Raw genomic sequence first — 15,187 nt, forward strand, 5'->3', positions numbered from 1 at the left:
ATAAACATATGAGTCAGTAAATGTGTGATAGTGGAGCAGTCTTCATCCTCTCTGATGTTAGAAACTGCAGCTACAACCTGATACTCAGAAAAACTCTCTGAGAGAGACTACCTCACCTGTAACCTGCAGACGGATGATTCTGATTGGCTCAGAGTTGATGATGGCTCTCTTTTTACGTCTAAAATCAGCTGATGCAACTCGACACTCGTATGTTCCAGCATCGTGTCTGCTCACATTCTTCAGAGTTAAAGACACGTCTCCGTCCTTCAGATCTCTGTCCACCAGCTCCACCCTGTCCTCAAAGGATGGATGCTGGTAGGTTGGATCCAAGTGTCCATCTCTGTATAAGAGGACATATTCTGGCTCCAGATCAGGTCTGGTCCACTCTACAGCTCTGATGGAGGAACCAGCAGCCTGACATGGTAGAATGACATCATCTCCAGGATCAACTGTTACCTCAATCAGGCCTGAAAAACAATAATAAACAATAATAATGAAAAGTCATGGTACTTCAAAAGTTATTATATTATTATTATTATTATTATTATTATTATTATAACTAATATAACTTGTAATACTTTCTGTATATGTTTCTCTCATGTCTATTTAATGTGTATTTGTGTTATTCTGATGTGTTTACATTTACATTTCTTTTGAGCTGCTGTAGATTTTCCCCAGTGTGGGATTAATAAAGTCTTTCTTATCTTCTAGTCATAATTCTAATTGTAGTTATCTAATTTTACATTTGTACTAGTGAAATGTATATCAGATATTTCTAATAACATTCTGGATATCTGAAATTAAAATGATGACTACCAACAACTAAACTGTATCTGAAGTTGAAGTTCTTCTTCGTAATAATTCTGTTTTCAGATTTCTAAAATAATGTTTCTGGAGAGGAAGAATGATGTTTTAGATATCTGAAATGATCATCGATCTAAACATTATAATAACTTATTTTTTACTTTATCTAAACACATTTTTCAAGTGTTAATTATCGAGTCATTTTGTTGTTACTTGATGAAAGTGTATTGAAAGTAAGAAGTACTTTAAGTTTAAGGTAACTTTTCTTACAGTACTTTTCCAGGAGTAAAATATTCTCTAAATGTTGAGATGATCTGAAGTGATTCTCTCTCTGTCTGACTCTCTGGGACCAACTCATCATGGAGACTCTAGAGGAGCTGCAGCTACAACCTGGTACTCAGAAATACTCTCTGAGAGAGAATTACTCACCTGGAACCTGCAGACGGACGGTTCTGATGGTTCTGATGGTTCTGATTGGGTCAGAACCATCAGTTCTAACTCGACACTCGTATGTCCCAGTGTCGATGCTGCTCACATTCTTCAGAATTAAAGACACGTCTCCGTCCTTCAGATCTCTGTCCACCAGCTCCACCCTGTCCTCAAAGGATGGATGCTGGTTGGTTGTATTCAAGTGTCCATCACTGTAATAGAGGACGGTATCTGGCTCCAGATCAGGTCTGGTCCACTCTACAACACTGATGGAGGAATCAGCAGCCTGACATGGCAGAATGACATCATCTCCAGGATCAACTGTTATCACAATCAGGCCTGAAAAACAATAATAAACAATAATAATGAAAGGTCATGGTACTTCAAAAGTTATTATTATTATATTATTATTATTATTATTATTATTATAACTAATATAACTTGTAATACTTTCTGTATATGTTTCTCTCATGTCTATTTAATGTGTATTTGTGTTATTCTGATGTGTTTACATTTACATTTCTTTTGAGCTGCTGTAGATTTTCCCCAGTGTGGGATTAATAAAGTCTTTCTTATTGTCTAGTCATAATTCTAATTCTAGTTATCTAATTTTACATTTGTACTAGTGAAATGTATATCAGATATTTCTAATAACATTCTGGATATCTGAAATTTCAGGTCAGCTCTAATCCACTCTACAGCTCTGATGGAGGAACCATCAGCCTGACATGGTAGAATGACATCATCTCCAGGATCAACTGTTACCTCAATCAGGTCTGAAAAACAATAATAAACAATAGTAATTAAAAGTCCATGACCAAGTTTTTTAAAGGTTAGGGGAACGTTCTCTAAAGGTGATAACGTTAGGAAACTTCTTCCTTTTTAGCACAGAATTAAACAGAAAAGGATTCAAGGCTGGCTCTTGGAATTATTTTGGAGGCCAGTCAACGTTAGCTAACGTTAGCGTGCTGAGGCTCAGTTCATCATCATCTGTATTAGAGAGAAGAATCTCTTCATCTGATGTTTAGAGAGAATTAAACAGATTTCCAGACTACTTACTGGAGTTCAGCAACTACACAGAACACATACAAGTACAATATCAGCTGTTATTATTTTGTATCAATAACTGCTCTTGAGAAATGTGTTAGAAGATATTTTTATATATTTTTATTAAGATATCTTTTCATAATAAAATCTGATATTTACCAGAAGCTGCTCCAGAGAGAAATAACAACAGGAAGAGAAATGGAGCCATGAGAGCTGAGAGAGGAGATCCTCCGTTACATCCCTTACAGAGAAAATGAAAGCATCTACTGAAGAGAAAAGGGAGTGTGTTTCGGTTTTACCCAAAACAACTGCGGTCAAGCCAGCCGACCCTCGGATCTCCGCGGTCCAATCAGCCGGCACTAAACTTGTGGTCATTGTAATGATTCGTAGTGTAGGGATGGGCGTGGTACAAATCCCACAACCCAGCACAAATATGAACAAAGCTCGGTGGATTTGGGAGAGGTTTTTTTTTTTTGTACAGTCTATTTTTCTAATAGTTTGGCAATCGGTAAACTAAAATTGCAGACAAATAACCTGTATTGTGTTTTCATTTAATAGGTTATCATTTGTGGAAGGTTTGCTGCAGATATAATTAACTAAAGGCCACTGATATTGTCCTAACTCGCTCTTGGTAAAATAAGTGCACCAACGTCCAATAATTAAAACCACGGACTTTCATCTCGGAAAATGAATGAGCTAGTTTTGATTGATATCGCTGCATTGTAGCTACATATTAAGTAAATAACGTCTGTGTTTCCCCCTACTTTTATTAACATAATAGAACCGATAGAACCATCCAGTTGATTTGAAGAGCCACAATCCAAACATAATGCAATATATCCACTAGGGGGCACTCACCCACTAGAAATTCCTTTTTAACAGGCTTTAAAGACTTAAAGTGTATACATCCGTACCAACAATGTATTGATGTAACAAGTTCACCAACATGCTTAGGCCTACTTCCTACATTATTAGGTACAAGGAGATGTAGCTAAGAGTACAAGTAAGTGGCCTAATGATAATAAAGTAAATAGTGAAATTATAGGCTTTCAACTGGGAGTAGCCTATATTGGTGTGTGCAACTGACTGTTCAGCAAATGCACAACTTGTGTGTCAGCTTTCATTCTGCAGGTCTTGGTTTGGATGCAGCAGCACAGACGATTGGACCACTGGAGGCAGAACAGCAGGTGTGTTCCTACATGATGCACCTTGAAACCTGGTCTGGTAGAACTTCTCCACAAAGAACATACCTGATTATGTTTTCAGCCACCTTCATGACATTGTGGATGGACTTCCTGGCCTGTGAAAAGCTGGGTTTCCATCCACTTTAATCATTTTAAGCACATATTTTAAAATGTTACTAAAATAAATGTTAGTCTGTGCTTATTCCCATCTGCTCTCACTCTCCTAATCAAGGATGGAGTTGTGAACAGATGCAGGTTCAAAACTTGCTACCTAAAATGACTCTGGTGCATCTCATAAAATTATAATATAGTGGAAAAGTTTATTTTTTATTTTTTTCAAAAAGTGAAACTTTCATATATTCTAAATTCATTACACATAAAAGGCCTTTTTTGTTTTAGTCTTGATGATTACGGCGTACAGCTCATGGAAATGAAAAATCCGTACCTCAAAATATTAGAATATTATAACAAAGAATGTATAATACAGAAATGTGGACGTGAGAAGAATCAATCATCAGGATTTAAAAAAAAGAAACCTGAAATGATAAACTTTCTGTGATGAATCTAGAATATATCAAAGTTTCACTTTTTGAATAAAGTCACAGAAATAAACTTTTCCACGATACTATAATTTTATGAAATGCACCTGTATCGCTACACAATGGCTTCATTTAAGAGCTCAAGTAAAGTTGTTGGTTTAAAATTAAAAGTTAACAAAAGAACATATCTTAACCCCAGCTGTCCATAAATGGTACAAGGGATGTTTCCACCAACAAACTGTTATTACTTGGACTTTTAAAAAGACCAATCAGTAAGCTGCTACACTTTAGACTTTTGAAGAGTTGAGACTGGGTGTAGGGGATTGTCAGGCTATAGCATTAAACAATTAAAGGAAGTCAAACACATATTCTTTGAAATTCATTTAGGTGGTTTTCTGTTCATTAAATCTGTGACCCGTCGTGATCTGTGTCCCTCCTGTTAAAAGCGTAGCGCCCCCTCCCGTGGTTAAGGTTAGGGACAGGGGTTTGGTTCAGGTTGAGGTAGGGGGACACCGATCTCGATGGGTCACAGATTTCGGTGTAACACCGGGAAGCTCCTGACTGGTCCAAGGTGGAGGCGAGCCGACGTGGAGGGGTCCAGGCAGTTTCAGGACACGAGAGGAGACCGGCTGAGGCGAGATCACTGGTGGGTTCCTGAAGTGAAGACGGAGGCTGGCAGGTGAGACTGGGAGCATGCAGACGCCGTGGAGATTGCAACAGGGCTGAGCGAAAACTAGAGAGAGACACAGGGTAAGTTTCAGCAGGGAATCAAAGGCAAAACTAGAATACTACAGGGCTTAGAGCCAAGTTACCACATGGGTTGTAGTTAACGAACTGGCGCCGACAGGAAGATCAGCCCGGGTTAAATATTGCTGGTGATTGTGGATGATGATGATGAAGATCGGCTGAGCAGAGTTGATGCGGCCACGCCCCTTGACCTACATCTCGGACCACGCCTCCAGCACTCCACACAGAAACAAACACAGACAAAACACAAACACAGACAGACACACAGGGAAAGGACATCCCAGACAGGACAGAGAGAGAGCTGCCCGTAACAATTTACCAGAAGCTGCTTCAGACAGAAGGATCAACAGGAGCAGAAATGGAGCCATGAGATCTGACAGAGAGGTGACCTGCTGTGGTCTCTGTATCCCCACACTGTTCTCTCTGACAGTATAATATACTAATATATATTTTAGATATTTTCATCGACGGTAGGACTAGGAAGCAGAGGTGGCTGTGATCTGCTGTGAGGTCTTCTTGAGTCTGCGTATTTAACTTCCCTGACACAGCTCTAGGGAGGGTTACAGCGCTGCACTAGGCTCTCCCTGTAGTCTGAGGGCGGGACTAACAGCTCAGGTTACAGCTCTGGTCACAGGAGGAGCTGAATCTGAAGGAGAATCTAAACCTAAAGGACTGTAGGTCTAATAATGTAATAATGTGTGTGTGGGTTAATTCAAGATGAATGTCCAAAACTATTTTATCAGCAGGCAAGAGTTTTATTCAATTCACAACTATAGTTAGTCTCTGATGGGGATACAGGTTAACAACGTTAACTACCGCAAAACAGGCCCTCACACAATTTGGATGGATATATATATATATATATATATATATATATATATATGATAAGTCTCTTTTAATGTCTTGATCTCCCTGTAGCCTCACAGATTTGTTTATATCCACAGAGGGTTCACCCCAACAAACTGTCTAAGTACACAGAGTTACTAGAGAACCACAGAAAGCCAAGTTCTCCTATCCCAGTGATACTCCTGTCCCCTGCAGGTATATGGACCGACTCCACACCTTTCCTCACATCAAGAAGCTGTCACTCAAAGTCAACACAGGTCTTCCTGCATCTGCATTTTATTGATTTCATTTTTAAGTATTTGAATTTACCTGGATTATTTTAATTTAAGTATGTAGCCTATATGTAATTAATTAATTTGAATTCATTTTATTGATTGGATGAACAATACTTTGCCTAAAGATGATTATTTTGTATTTTTGAATGTCTGATTGAATGCTTGTGTTAAAAAATAAATCAGACGTTACTCAACAGTTACTCAGTACTTGAGTAGTTTTTTTACCAAGCACTTTTTTACTCTTACTCAAGTAATTATTTGGATGACTACTTTTGACAGAAACACTCACAGTCACACACTATTAGGTCCGATTCCGATTAAATAAAATGTTATCCAGACCATATATATATATATATATATATATATATATATATATATATATATATATATATATATATATATATATATATATATGTATATGTGTGGTCTGGATAACAATACATGTGATCTGTTGCTGATTTTAATTAACAACAGACTGTAGATGATCTGTAATCTGATCAGATTTAGTCTCTCTGACTTCTAATCATAACTATCAGCCTCACAACATGAGTTCTGTACAGAATCAGCCTTTAAATCAGACAAATAACAGTTAAAATCCCTCCAAATCAAAATCAATAAAAAGTTGATATAGTACCTCATCATGTTGAGTTGATTCTGAACCAATCAGCTGTTAGATCAGCTGAGAGGCCGGCGTTTCCCAGCATGCACTGGGTCCGCCTGGGTTTTTATTTTTATTCTCAATTAATTTATTGAAAGCATTTGCAGTTACAAACAACACATACAAGTACACATACACACAACTATATATAGGTCCAGTTCATAGCATCACCTACAGTTAGAAGAGTCCAACACCATTCAGTCACTAAAGAGAAGTCCGTTAATAGGTTTGGATAAATTGAAGGACGTCTGATCAGAATGTTTCTGTGTAGGAATATTTCCAAAATAAATGGGAAATATCTTCTAATCTAATCTCAGAGATCAGATAGATTTCTGCGACTGCGTTGGTTCAAGTCGTCTTTCTAACTGTAGTTATTTAAATGACATTAGTACTACCAGTCAAAACGTATTTCAGATATTCAACATGTTGAAGTTTTAACTACAACAATCAAAGTTATAGATATCTGACTAGTGAGAATATCATTTTAATATAATAATTGACCCTGAAGCTCAACACCAGACCAATACAAAACTAAAATAAAATAAAGTGGACGGTCCTGAAGGACAACACAAGGGTTACATGTTGAAACTGAAATAGTCCACGCCCTCCCTGCTGCTCCTTCTCTTCTTCTGTCTCTCTCTGTCCCTCTCCTTCACTTTTTGTAACAAACATTTTTCATGCAGTTAGTCAAACATAAGATCACGCTTTTAGCTGAAAAAGTTGAATACAACACTTATTTATCACAAAACCAATACTGTATAATACATTAAAATATGTGACATAATATTTATACATCAAATCCTACCATTGAACTATTCCATGTAAACCCGTAACTGTTAGTTAAACATTATTCACACTTTCATAAATCCAGTCTCATTATCAGAAGAAACTGAAATGTATTGTAAATATAAATCCATCAACACATTTACATTTTCTCTTAACAAGACGACATCTTTCTATAAGACTAATTAAAATAATACATGAATAAAATAAAGTAAAGTCTACATGAGTGTTGTCACAGTGAAAGCTGATATTTACCAGAAGCTGCTCCAGACGTTAGGATCATCAGGAGCATTAATGGAGCCATGAGAGCTGAGAGAGAGTAACCTGTCATCTTTCTCTCCTTCTCTGTCCTCTCCCTCTCTTGATCTGTTTCTACTACTGTACTGTAGTGGGATCTTTTCTCTGTGAGCTGGTGAATGTGTGAGTGGCTGGAACTGAACATCACTACATACTATACCCGGTCTACGGGGCCCTCTGCTGGACTCAGAGTGTTCCTGATAACTGTTCACCTCCATGTTGTTTCTGTCTACACTGAACATGTGCAGCTGGCAGATAAACAACAATAAAACATACATATATACAGCATATTAACATATTAACATACTATCTTTACTGCTACATTTCACACTTCACACGGAGACCTGTCCTCTAATAACTGAACATAAAACAAACACTCAAACTCAACAATAACACTGATGATAAGAACATGGACATTCAACAACATGACGTAACATAACTTTAAACATCTTCTGATCCAACTTCTCTAAGTCCATCAGCAGCATTTCTGAGCTACACCATCTCTCTCTGGGCTGTCTTTCATTCTCAGTCACAACCTGACTGGAGGTGTGTCCTGCTGTAGAATGCTGGAATCCTATTGGCTGCCGACTGAGTCAGCTGACTCTGTGTGTGTGTGTGTGTGTGTGTGTGTGTGTGCAAAGCCAGTCTACTGTCAACATAAAATATCTACATTAACAGTATGTATTGCATGATTAAAATGTTGTGTATATTAAATGTATATGTATACAGTATATATGTTGGTATTTGTTCTAATAAATATTAATCACAGATTAACATCCATGTCAAACATTAAAACTTGTGTTGACATTAAAACAGACAATGAGAACCAGAGAGACAATCATCAAACTAGTGTGAGAGTGGTTGTGAAATCCTGGACATGTTGGACAAAGGTGTCTTCAGCTGACACCAGAGACCTCCATCAGATTCAGATCTTAGTCTCTCAGGATCACATCCTTCCCCCAGTCTCTGCTCCTCCTCTACACATTTAACATATTCAGATATTCATACAACACACACACACTATATCAGGTTGATATTTGGAGCGGCTTTATTTATGTTTAAAGAATAAAAAACACACAACAATGAATATATTAAAGTAACAACTTGAGAATCCAAATATAAAGTATTTATATATAAAGTATTTATATAAAAAACAGTTTAAGGCACATTAAGGTTAATGCTGATTATTAACTTCCATCATCTCTGATCATTATTATTTCATCCATTCATTCATATTAAATAATTATCAACTGATTTCAAAGATCATCACTTTGGTATAGTTCACATTTCATAACATTTCCTTTAGAAACATCATGTTAATCTATTTCATAGATAATAATCCAGTTGAAGGTCTTATTCAGAGACAGACTGGTCCTCTATGTCCCCCTGAGATATTAGATGATTTCATAATTACAACAACAATATTCACATTTTAATCAACTCCTCAGTGTAAACCATTCAAGGTTAGTTGGTTTTAAATCAGCTCAGAAATCATTCCTAGCTCTCCAGGGATACAGCTCAGCGTTGAGGATATTATTGTTACATTCACTTCATCCAACTTTAGTATTCATGAAAACAGCAACATTTCAAAGTGGCTTGTTTGATACTTTTCCATGTAGCTCTCAGTCTCGGCCCCCCCATTGACAGCAGATGCTGACCCAACAACAATCTCAACAGAATGCATCCCTTTAGCTAACTGCACCACCTGCTGCCAAAGTATCGTCACTGACATGAAGAGGAGATATTCTGAGCCCAGTTTTTCAAAACTTTGAACTGGGTTTGGGATCTCTTTGATCCAAAGAAACAGGATTATCCTGATCCCATCAGAAGGATTCAGATGGGATTTTTCAAACTAAATAAAATCAGAGTGTTTTTTTTTTTAAGTGAATGATCATAAAATCAATGTTTACTGATGATAGAAAACATATGTGAAGCATATATGAAGCATGTCACATCTAATGAGATATGGTAAACAAAAACATAACAAAATAAGGAATGTAAAATCTTTCTGTTTCTTAAAATTAAAACAAACAATAACTATTAGTGTCCTACCTGTAGTTCTTTACCTGTAGTTCTTTACCTGTAGTTCTTTACCTGTAGTTCTCTTCTGAGCCAGCAGGCTACACTGTTGGCTCCATTTAACAGGATCCATGTCAACAGGATTTGGTCATCCTGAAATTTGGTATTTGGATCCCAGTGATCCAAGACCCCTCCTCCACCACTGGGACCATCTCATCATGGAGACCCTAGAGGATCTCAGACCTCCAGATGATACAGATCCCAGACTCAGATACACAGACCCCTCCTCCACCACAATGGGGGGGGAAACAGACCAAATAGCAGATCTGCACATGACCTCACACCCACAGCAGTAATGATAATCATGTTGTATATAATACAGCACATGAAAAAACAGTCAGGTGTTAAGAGCTCTGGGATTTGTTGATGAACTTATCAGCTGATTCTTCATCATCAGCAGGTTGTCCTGATCTCTTGTTCTTACGTCTTTTATACATCAGGACACCAACCACTTTATCATCAGCATCAGCAGCAGGTTGTCCTGATCTCCTGTCCTTTTGTCTTTTATACATCAGGACACCAACCACTGCAGCAGCTACAACAACCAGAACAGCTGCAGCCAGTCCAAGGTATCGGCCTCCAGGAGAGGAGTTTCTATCCTCAGAACCTGAAGATAATAAACATATGAGTCAGTAAATGTGTGATAGTGGAGCAGTCTTCATCCTCTCTGATGTTAGAAACTGCAGCTACAACCTGATACTCAGGAAAACTCTCTGAGAGAGACTACCTCACCTGCTGGATCTGTAACCTGCAGATGGATGATTCTGATTGGCTCAGAGTCGATGTAGGCTCTTTTTTTACGTCTTGAACCACCTGATGCAACTCGACACTCGTATGTCCCGTTGTCGATGCTGCTCACATTCTTCAGAATTAAAGACACGTCTCCGTCCTTCAGATCTCTGTCCACCAGCTCCACCCTGTCCTTAAAGGATGGATGCTGGTGCAGGTGTCCATCACTGTAATAGAGGACAGTATCTGGCTCCAGGTCAGCTCTGCTCCATTCTGCAGCTCTGATGGAGGAATCAGCAGCCTGACATGGTAGAGTGACATCATCTCCAGGGTGAACTGTTACCACAATCAGGTCTGAAAAACAAAAAACTACTGTTAATAATAAAAAGTCATGTTGTTTCAACAGTTGTCTACAGGTGTGTCCCTGCAGAAGGTCTCTGTAGAGTCTCACCTGATGGAGACGTTCACTGATCTGTCTCAACTGCAGAGATATCACAGGAGACTTTATTACCACGAGGTCAACAGCTGTTGTTGAGACACATGAAGCTGATCAACTTCTAATCAATAGTTCAGGTCTTAATATCTCCTTAGATTAGAACAGCTGATCTGATCTGATCTCTTCCTCAGCGTCTCTAAAACAGAACAACAGACTCCAGGTGTCCTGCTCGTCATTCTTCCTCGGACAAATGACGTCACATTTGTTATTCATGGTTTTCAATTTCAGATCTCCAAAAAAAAAAAAAAAAAAGTCTATTTAATGTGTATTTGTGTTATTCTGATGTGTTTTGAGCTGCTGTAGGAATTTCCCCAGTGTGGGATTAATAAATTATATCTTATAGTCATAATTCTAATTTAAGTTTTCTAATTTTACATTTGTCAAAATGTATATCAGATATTTAAAATAACATTTTGGATATCTGAAATTATAATTATGACTAGCAACAATGGATGGTGTTTTTGGCCTCCAACGGCTCCTTCCAGGCAGCTAACCTTAACCTTAACCTTAACCCTAACATAACCATTGCTGCGCTGCCTGGGAGGCGACGCTGGGGGCTAAAAACACCAAACAACTAAACTGTATCTGAAATGAAGTTCTTCCTCGTAAGAATTCTGTTTTGGATGTCTGATTTAAAAATTATAATGACTATGTTTTACTTTTATCTAAGAACATTTTTCTAGTGTCAATTATCGAGTCATTTTGTTGTTACTTGAGGAAAGTTTATTGAAAGTAAGAAGTACTTTAAGTTTAAGGTAACTTTTCTTACAGTACTTTTACAGGAGTAAAATATTCTCTAAATGTTGAGATGATTTGAAGTGATTCTCTCTCTGTCTGACACAATAATAAACAATAGTAATCAATAAAAGTCATGGTACTTCTAAAGCCCTCCATCAGGTGTAACACTGCAGAAGGGATGTTAATTATCAGAGATATCACAGGACTTTATTACCACGAGGTCAACTCATGAAGAAGCTCCTCACTGAGATACGTGTTGACATGACTCATCAATAGTTCAGGTCTAATCCTTCAGGAAATGTTGTTTAATATCAGATCTCATCTCTTTCATAGTCACTGTCTCTCACCCCTAAAGACCATTTTATGTTTCTGAGTTAAATCTACTCCGTGACTCCGTACGGAGGTACGTGGAGATACCGAGACTACGCTGCAGCCTGAAGTCACCTCTCAAAATATGTAACTACACGTTAGGGCGCTCGGCCGGGGCTTGGTAGCGTTGCATTGCTTGCTTTAAGATCAACTGGTTGAAAACCTATCCATCACAACCAGATTCTATGTGGTTTCACATACCTAGACATCTATTTAAGAAAGTAGGAGGGCTTGATTTTCTTCTGCAATGTGATTTTGAGGTGACCAAAATTCCTGTTAAGTTATCAAAACTTCCACAAACAAGTTCTCCAATATTGGAAAATGATATTCACCCAGAACTTTTCTCCACATGGAACCACCTTATGGAACAGTAGGGTCATTATAATCAATAGGAAATCATTGTTCAGGTATGGTAAGGGCATTGTTTTTGTGAATGATATTATAGATGATAATGGTAACTTTTTGGAATATAAAGCCTTTTTAGACAAATATAATTTCAACTGTACATATAGAGAATACAACAAGATCTGTAAAGCAATACCTGTACCATTATTACAGTTAATTCATAACACATTGTTATATGCAAGGACAAGACCCTTACCAACTTTACCAAATCTTGTTATCAATGATTGTACTTTAGTTGACAATAAATCTAAAATCTAAATTATGTTTTGGTTATTAACAGAGGATTCTGTGTACAGGTTCTGAACATGGACGCATTGTCCATAGAAAAAACTAGTGCTGTCAGCATTAACGCGCTAATCATAATGCGATTAATTTTTTTTAATCGCATGCCACCATTTATTCATTTATTTTACACTTCACTGGGCTTGGCGTGGTCCTAACAGGCAGCACCGTTACTTCTCATCAAGCTGCCACTTCCTCCTAACACTTCCTGCTGCAGCATGATGGAGAAACACAGCAGCAATAACTCTGAATGGAGCTTTTATTTTCAGAAACTCCCAGACGGCTCGTAGACAAGTTGAAAGCCATATGCACATTGTGTAAAACCAAATTAAAATATCACCGAAGCACATCAAGCTCGAGCTACCAGCTACGGAGCTAAGCATAGTAGTACAGTTAACGTGATGCTAGACCACCGGCCCTCGGGGGGCGGGGGAGAGATGAATGTTCGGAAATAAGAGGTTGCTGTGGCCCGCCGTACAGGTTAGTTTGACCAGCGGGCAGCAGCGGTGGCCGGAGCGGGCAGCAGCCGATCATGGGGGGACATCCTCAGCAGTGAAACGCGAACGGGGGCTGGAGTATAACCTAGCTAGGTGGAAAGCTAACGCTAGCCGGCCACCTGTTCCATCAATCCTGCTTGCAAGTGTCCGCTCATTAGACAAAAACTGGACTACATCCAACTTCAACGAAACTCCCAACTAGGGCTGAACGATTAATTGCATCTGCAATTATATCGCGATATGTTAAAACGCGATTTCCTAATCGCAAAGGCTGCGATTTGGTCACATGACTCACTAGAGCAAATCAGTCTGCACTCCGCAGAGAAAGCAACAACTAGCACGCTAACGCTACGCCGTACCTGGAGCTGATTTCTGTCATTCAAACAACTCTGAGTTGTAGTTTAAAACTTTTACAGCCATTTTAATAAAATGAAGGGTTTTATTCTGGTTCGAGTCCATACATGCAGTTAATGGATACAGGCACACAGAACTGAAGGCTCGGTTAGAAACGATTAGCTCTGATTAGCAGTTAGCTCCAGTTAGCTAGCTCCGTTATAAAGATATGGAGTGGAGGAGACTGCCACAGGGAGGGGTAACAACCAGACTCTGAGAGGAGGGGTAACAACCAGACTCTGAGAGGAGGGGTAACAACCAGACTGATAAATGACGTTCGGGGAGCTTTCACAGCAGCGTGGCCGCGTTGTTTCAATGGTTTTATTAGTCCAGTTAATCCCACGACAAGACCAGCAGCAGCATGCTACTGCTAACGTAACGATAGCCTCTCTGTATCTGAGTGTAACGTTGACGCTGTCATGCACACGGCACGCAACTTCATGAGGGGAGGGATGGAGGCAGCTCCTCTGTGTGCGCTGTAAAAAATACACCATTTCATATACCGTATATACTATATTTTTACTTATTTAACTGTCTAGTAAAGTTCAAAGACAGTGTTTGTTTAAAAAGTGCAATCCACATGTTTACATATGTTATTACAGTAAATAATAATTAAATGATCTAAATACTTCTAAGTGTGGTAAAGCCACATATTTGTTTTTATATTTCTGCAATCTGCCCTTTAGTTTGTGTGATTAGTTTCTGACTTTCATATGAATGTTTACACCAGGCGGTCAGTGCTCAATATACTACTGTGATTGAAGTAGTTAAACAAAAGATGTCATTCATATAAATTCATGACATCACGAGTTGATAACCAGTCCTTGTTTTTATCTTGTAATATATCATGTTATGCTGGGTAGCTCTATATCACATAGTACTGCAGGCTTGCTGATGTACAAAGTCAACAATACAATTCAAATTTTAATTAATTAAATGTAAACATGAACGCTACTGTCTTTATAATCGCTCTTTAATAAACTGTCTGTACACTTACAAAGTTGTCGATGCTTCTGTTTACATGCATGGACCCTCATTATGTTACCGTTGTAGTGTGGTGATATTTGAGCCTTGTTAGTGGTATAAAATAGCGATTTACCCTCGTTAGCAGCTACATAACCACCGGTATGCGGTAGCTTGTTTAAAGCTAGAGACACATTCGGTTAGCATGACAACATGTCCCAGAGAACGTATAACACGTGTTATTAACCTAGGAATTGTCCAAACGTGCTGCGTTGACAAGTACGTGAGCGTTAGCTCATGCTAATGCTCGGTAGGGAACGCTAGCCGTTTTAAGGTTAGGTCTACAACATCCACCCGAACCCAGCCAGCACTAACTCCAGCACCGGGTGATAACGGTGCTAACGGCAGTAACGTCGGGGGAACAGACCGTATCGCCCCAGGCCTCCGAGTCTGCTGGCCGCGGTGTTGTGATGAATATCTCCCCTTTAGAGGCTAACTGCTCCACTAGCTAACGTTAGCTCGCATCAATACAACGTAATTATGTGAGGAAACTGCAGCTATTTTACCAGAATGACATGAATAAACATTACTAAGATTGTCCATCAATCTTTTCACAATAACAGCTGA

The 15,187-nt window shown here is 38.6% G+C and overlaps 2 protein-coding genes and 1 pseudogene across 5 annotated transcripts in view; 1 reads left to right on the plus strand and 2 right to left on the minus strand.

The window, feature by feature from the left end:
* LOC116034141 (hemicentin-1-like) overlaps positions 1-15,187 on the minus strand; it is a 1,482,957-nt gene that overhangs the window by 535,696 nt on the left and 932,074 nt on the right. Inside the window, exons 20-23 of the mRNA XM_035993823.1 lie at positions 10,719-10,771; positions 1,291-1,519; positions 1,234-1,240; positions 112-178 (exon numbers count right to left, since the gene is read on the minus strand). Coding sequence (XP_035849716.1) covers positions 112-178; positions 1,234-1,240; positions 1,291-1,519; positions 10,719-10,771 — 356 coding nt within the window. The remainder of the gene's footprint in view (positions 1-111; positions 179-1,233; positions 1,241-1,290; positions 1,520-10,718; positions 10,772-15,187) is intronic.
* The window catches only part of LOC116034899 (gastrula zinc finger protein XlCGF49.1-like), a 390,500-nt gene that overhangs the window by 201,578 nt on the left and 173,735 nt on the right, over positions 1-15,187 (minus strand). The gene's annotated exons all lie outside the window — the stretch shown is intronic.
* The window catches only part of LOC116034906, a 399,592-nt pseudogene that overhangs the window by 187,025 nt on the left and 197,380 nt on the right, over positions 1-15,187 (plus strand).

Source organism: Sander lucioperca, chromosome 17, assembly GCF_008315115.2.
Source record: "Sander lucioperca isolate FBNREF2018 chromosome 17, SLUC_FBN_1.2, whole genome shotgun sequence".
In the NCBI taxonomy this organism is placed as follows: domain Eukaryota; kingdom Metazoa; phylum Chordata; class Actinopteri; order Perciformes; family Percidae; genus Sander; species Sander lucioperca.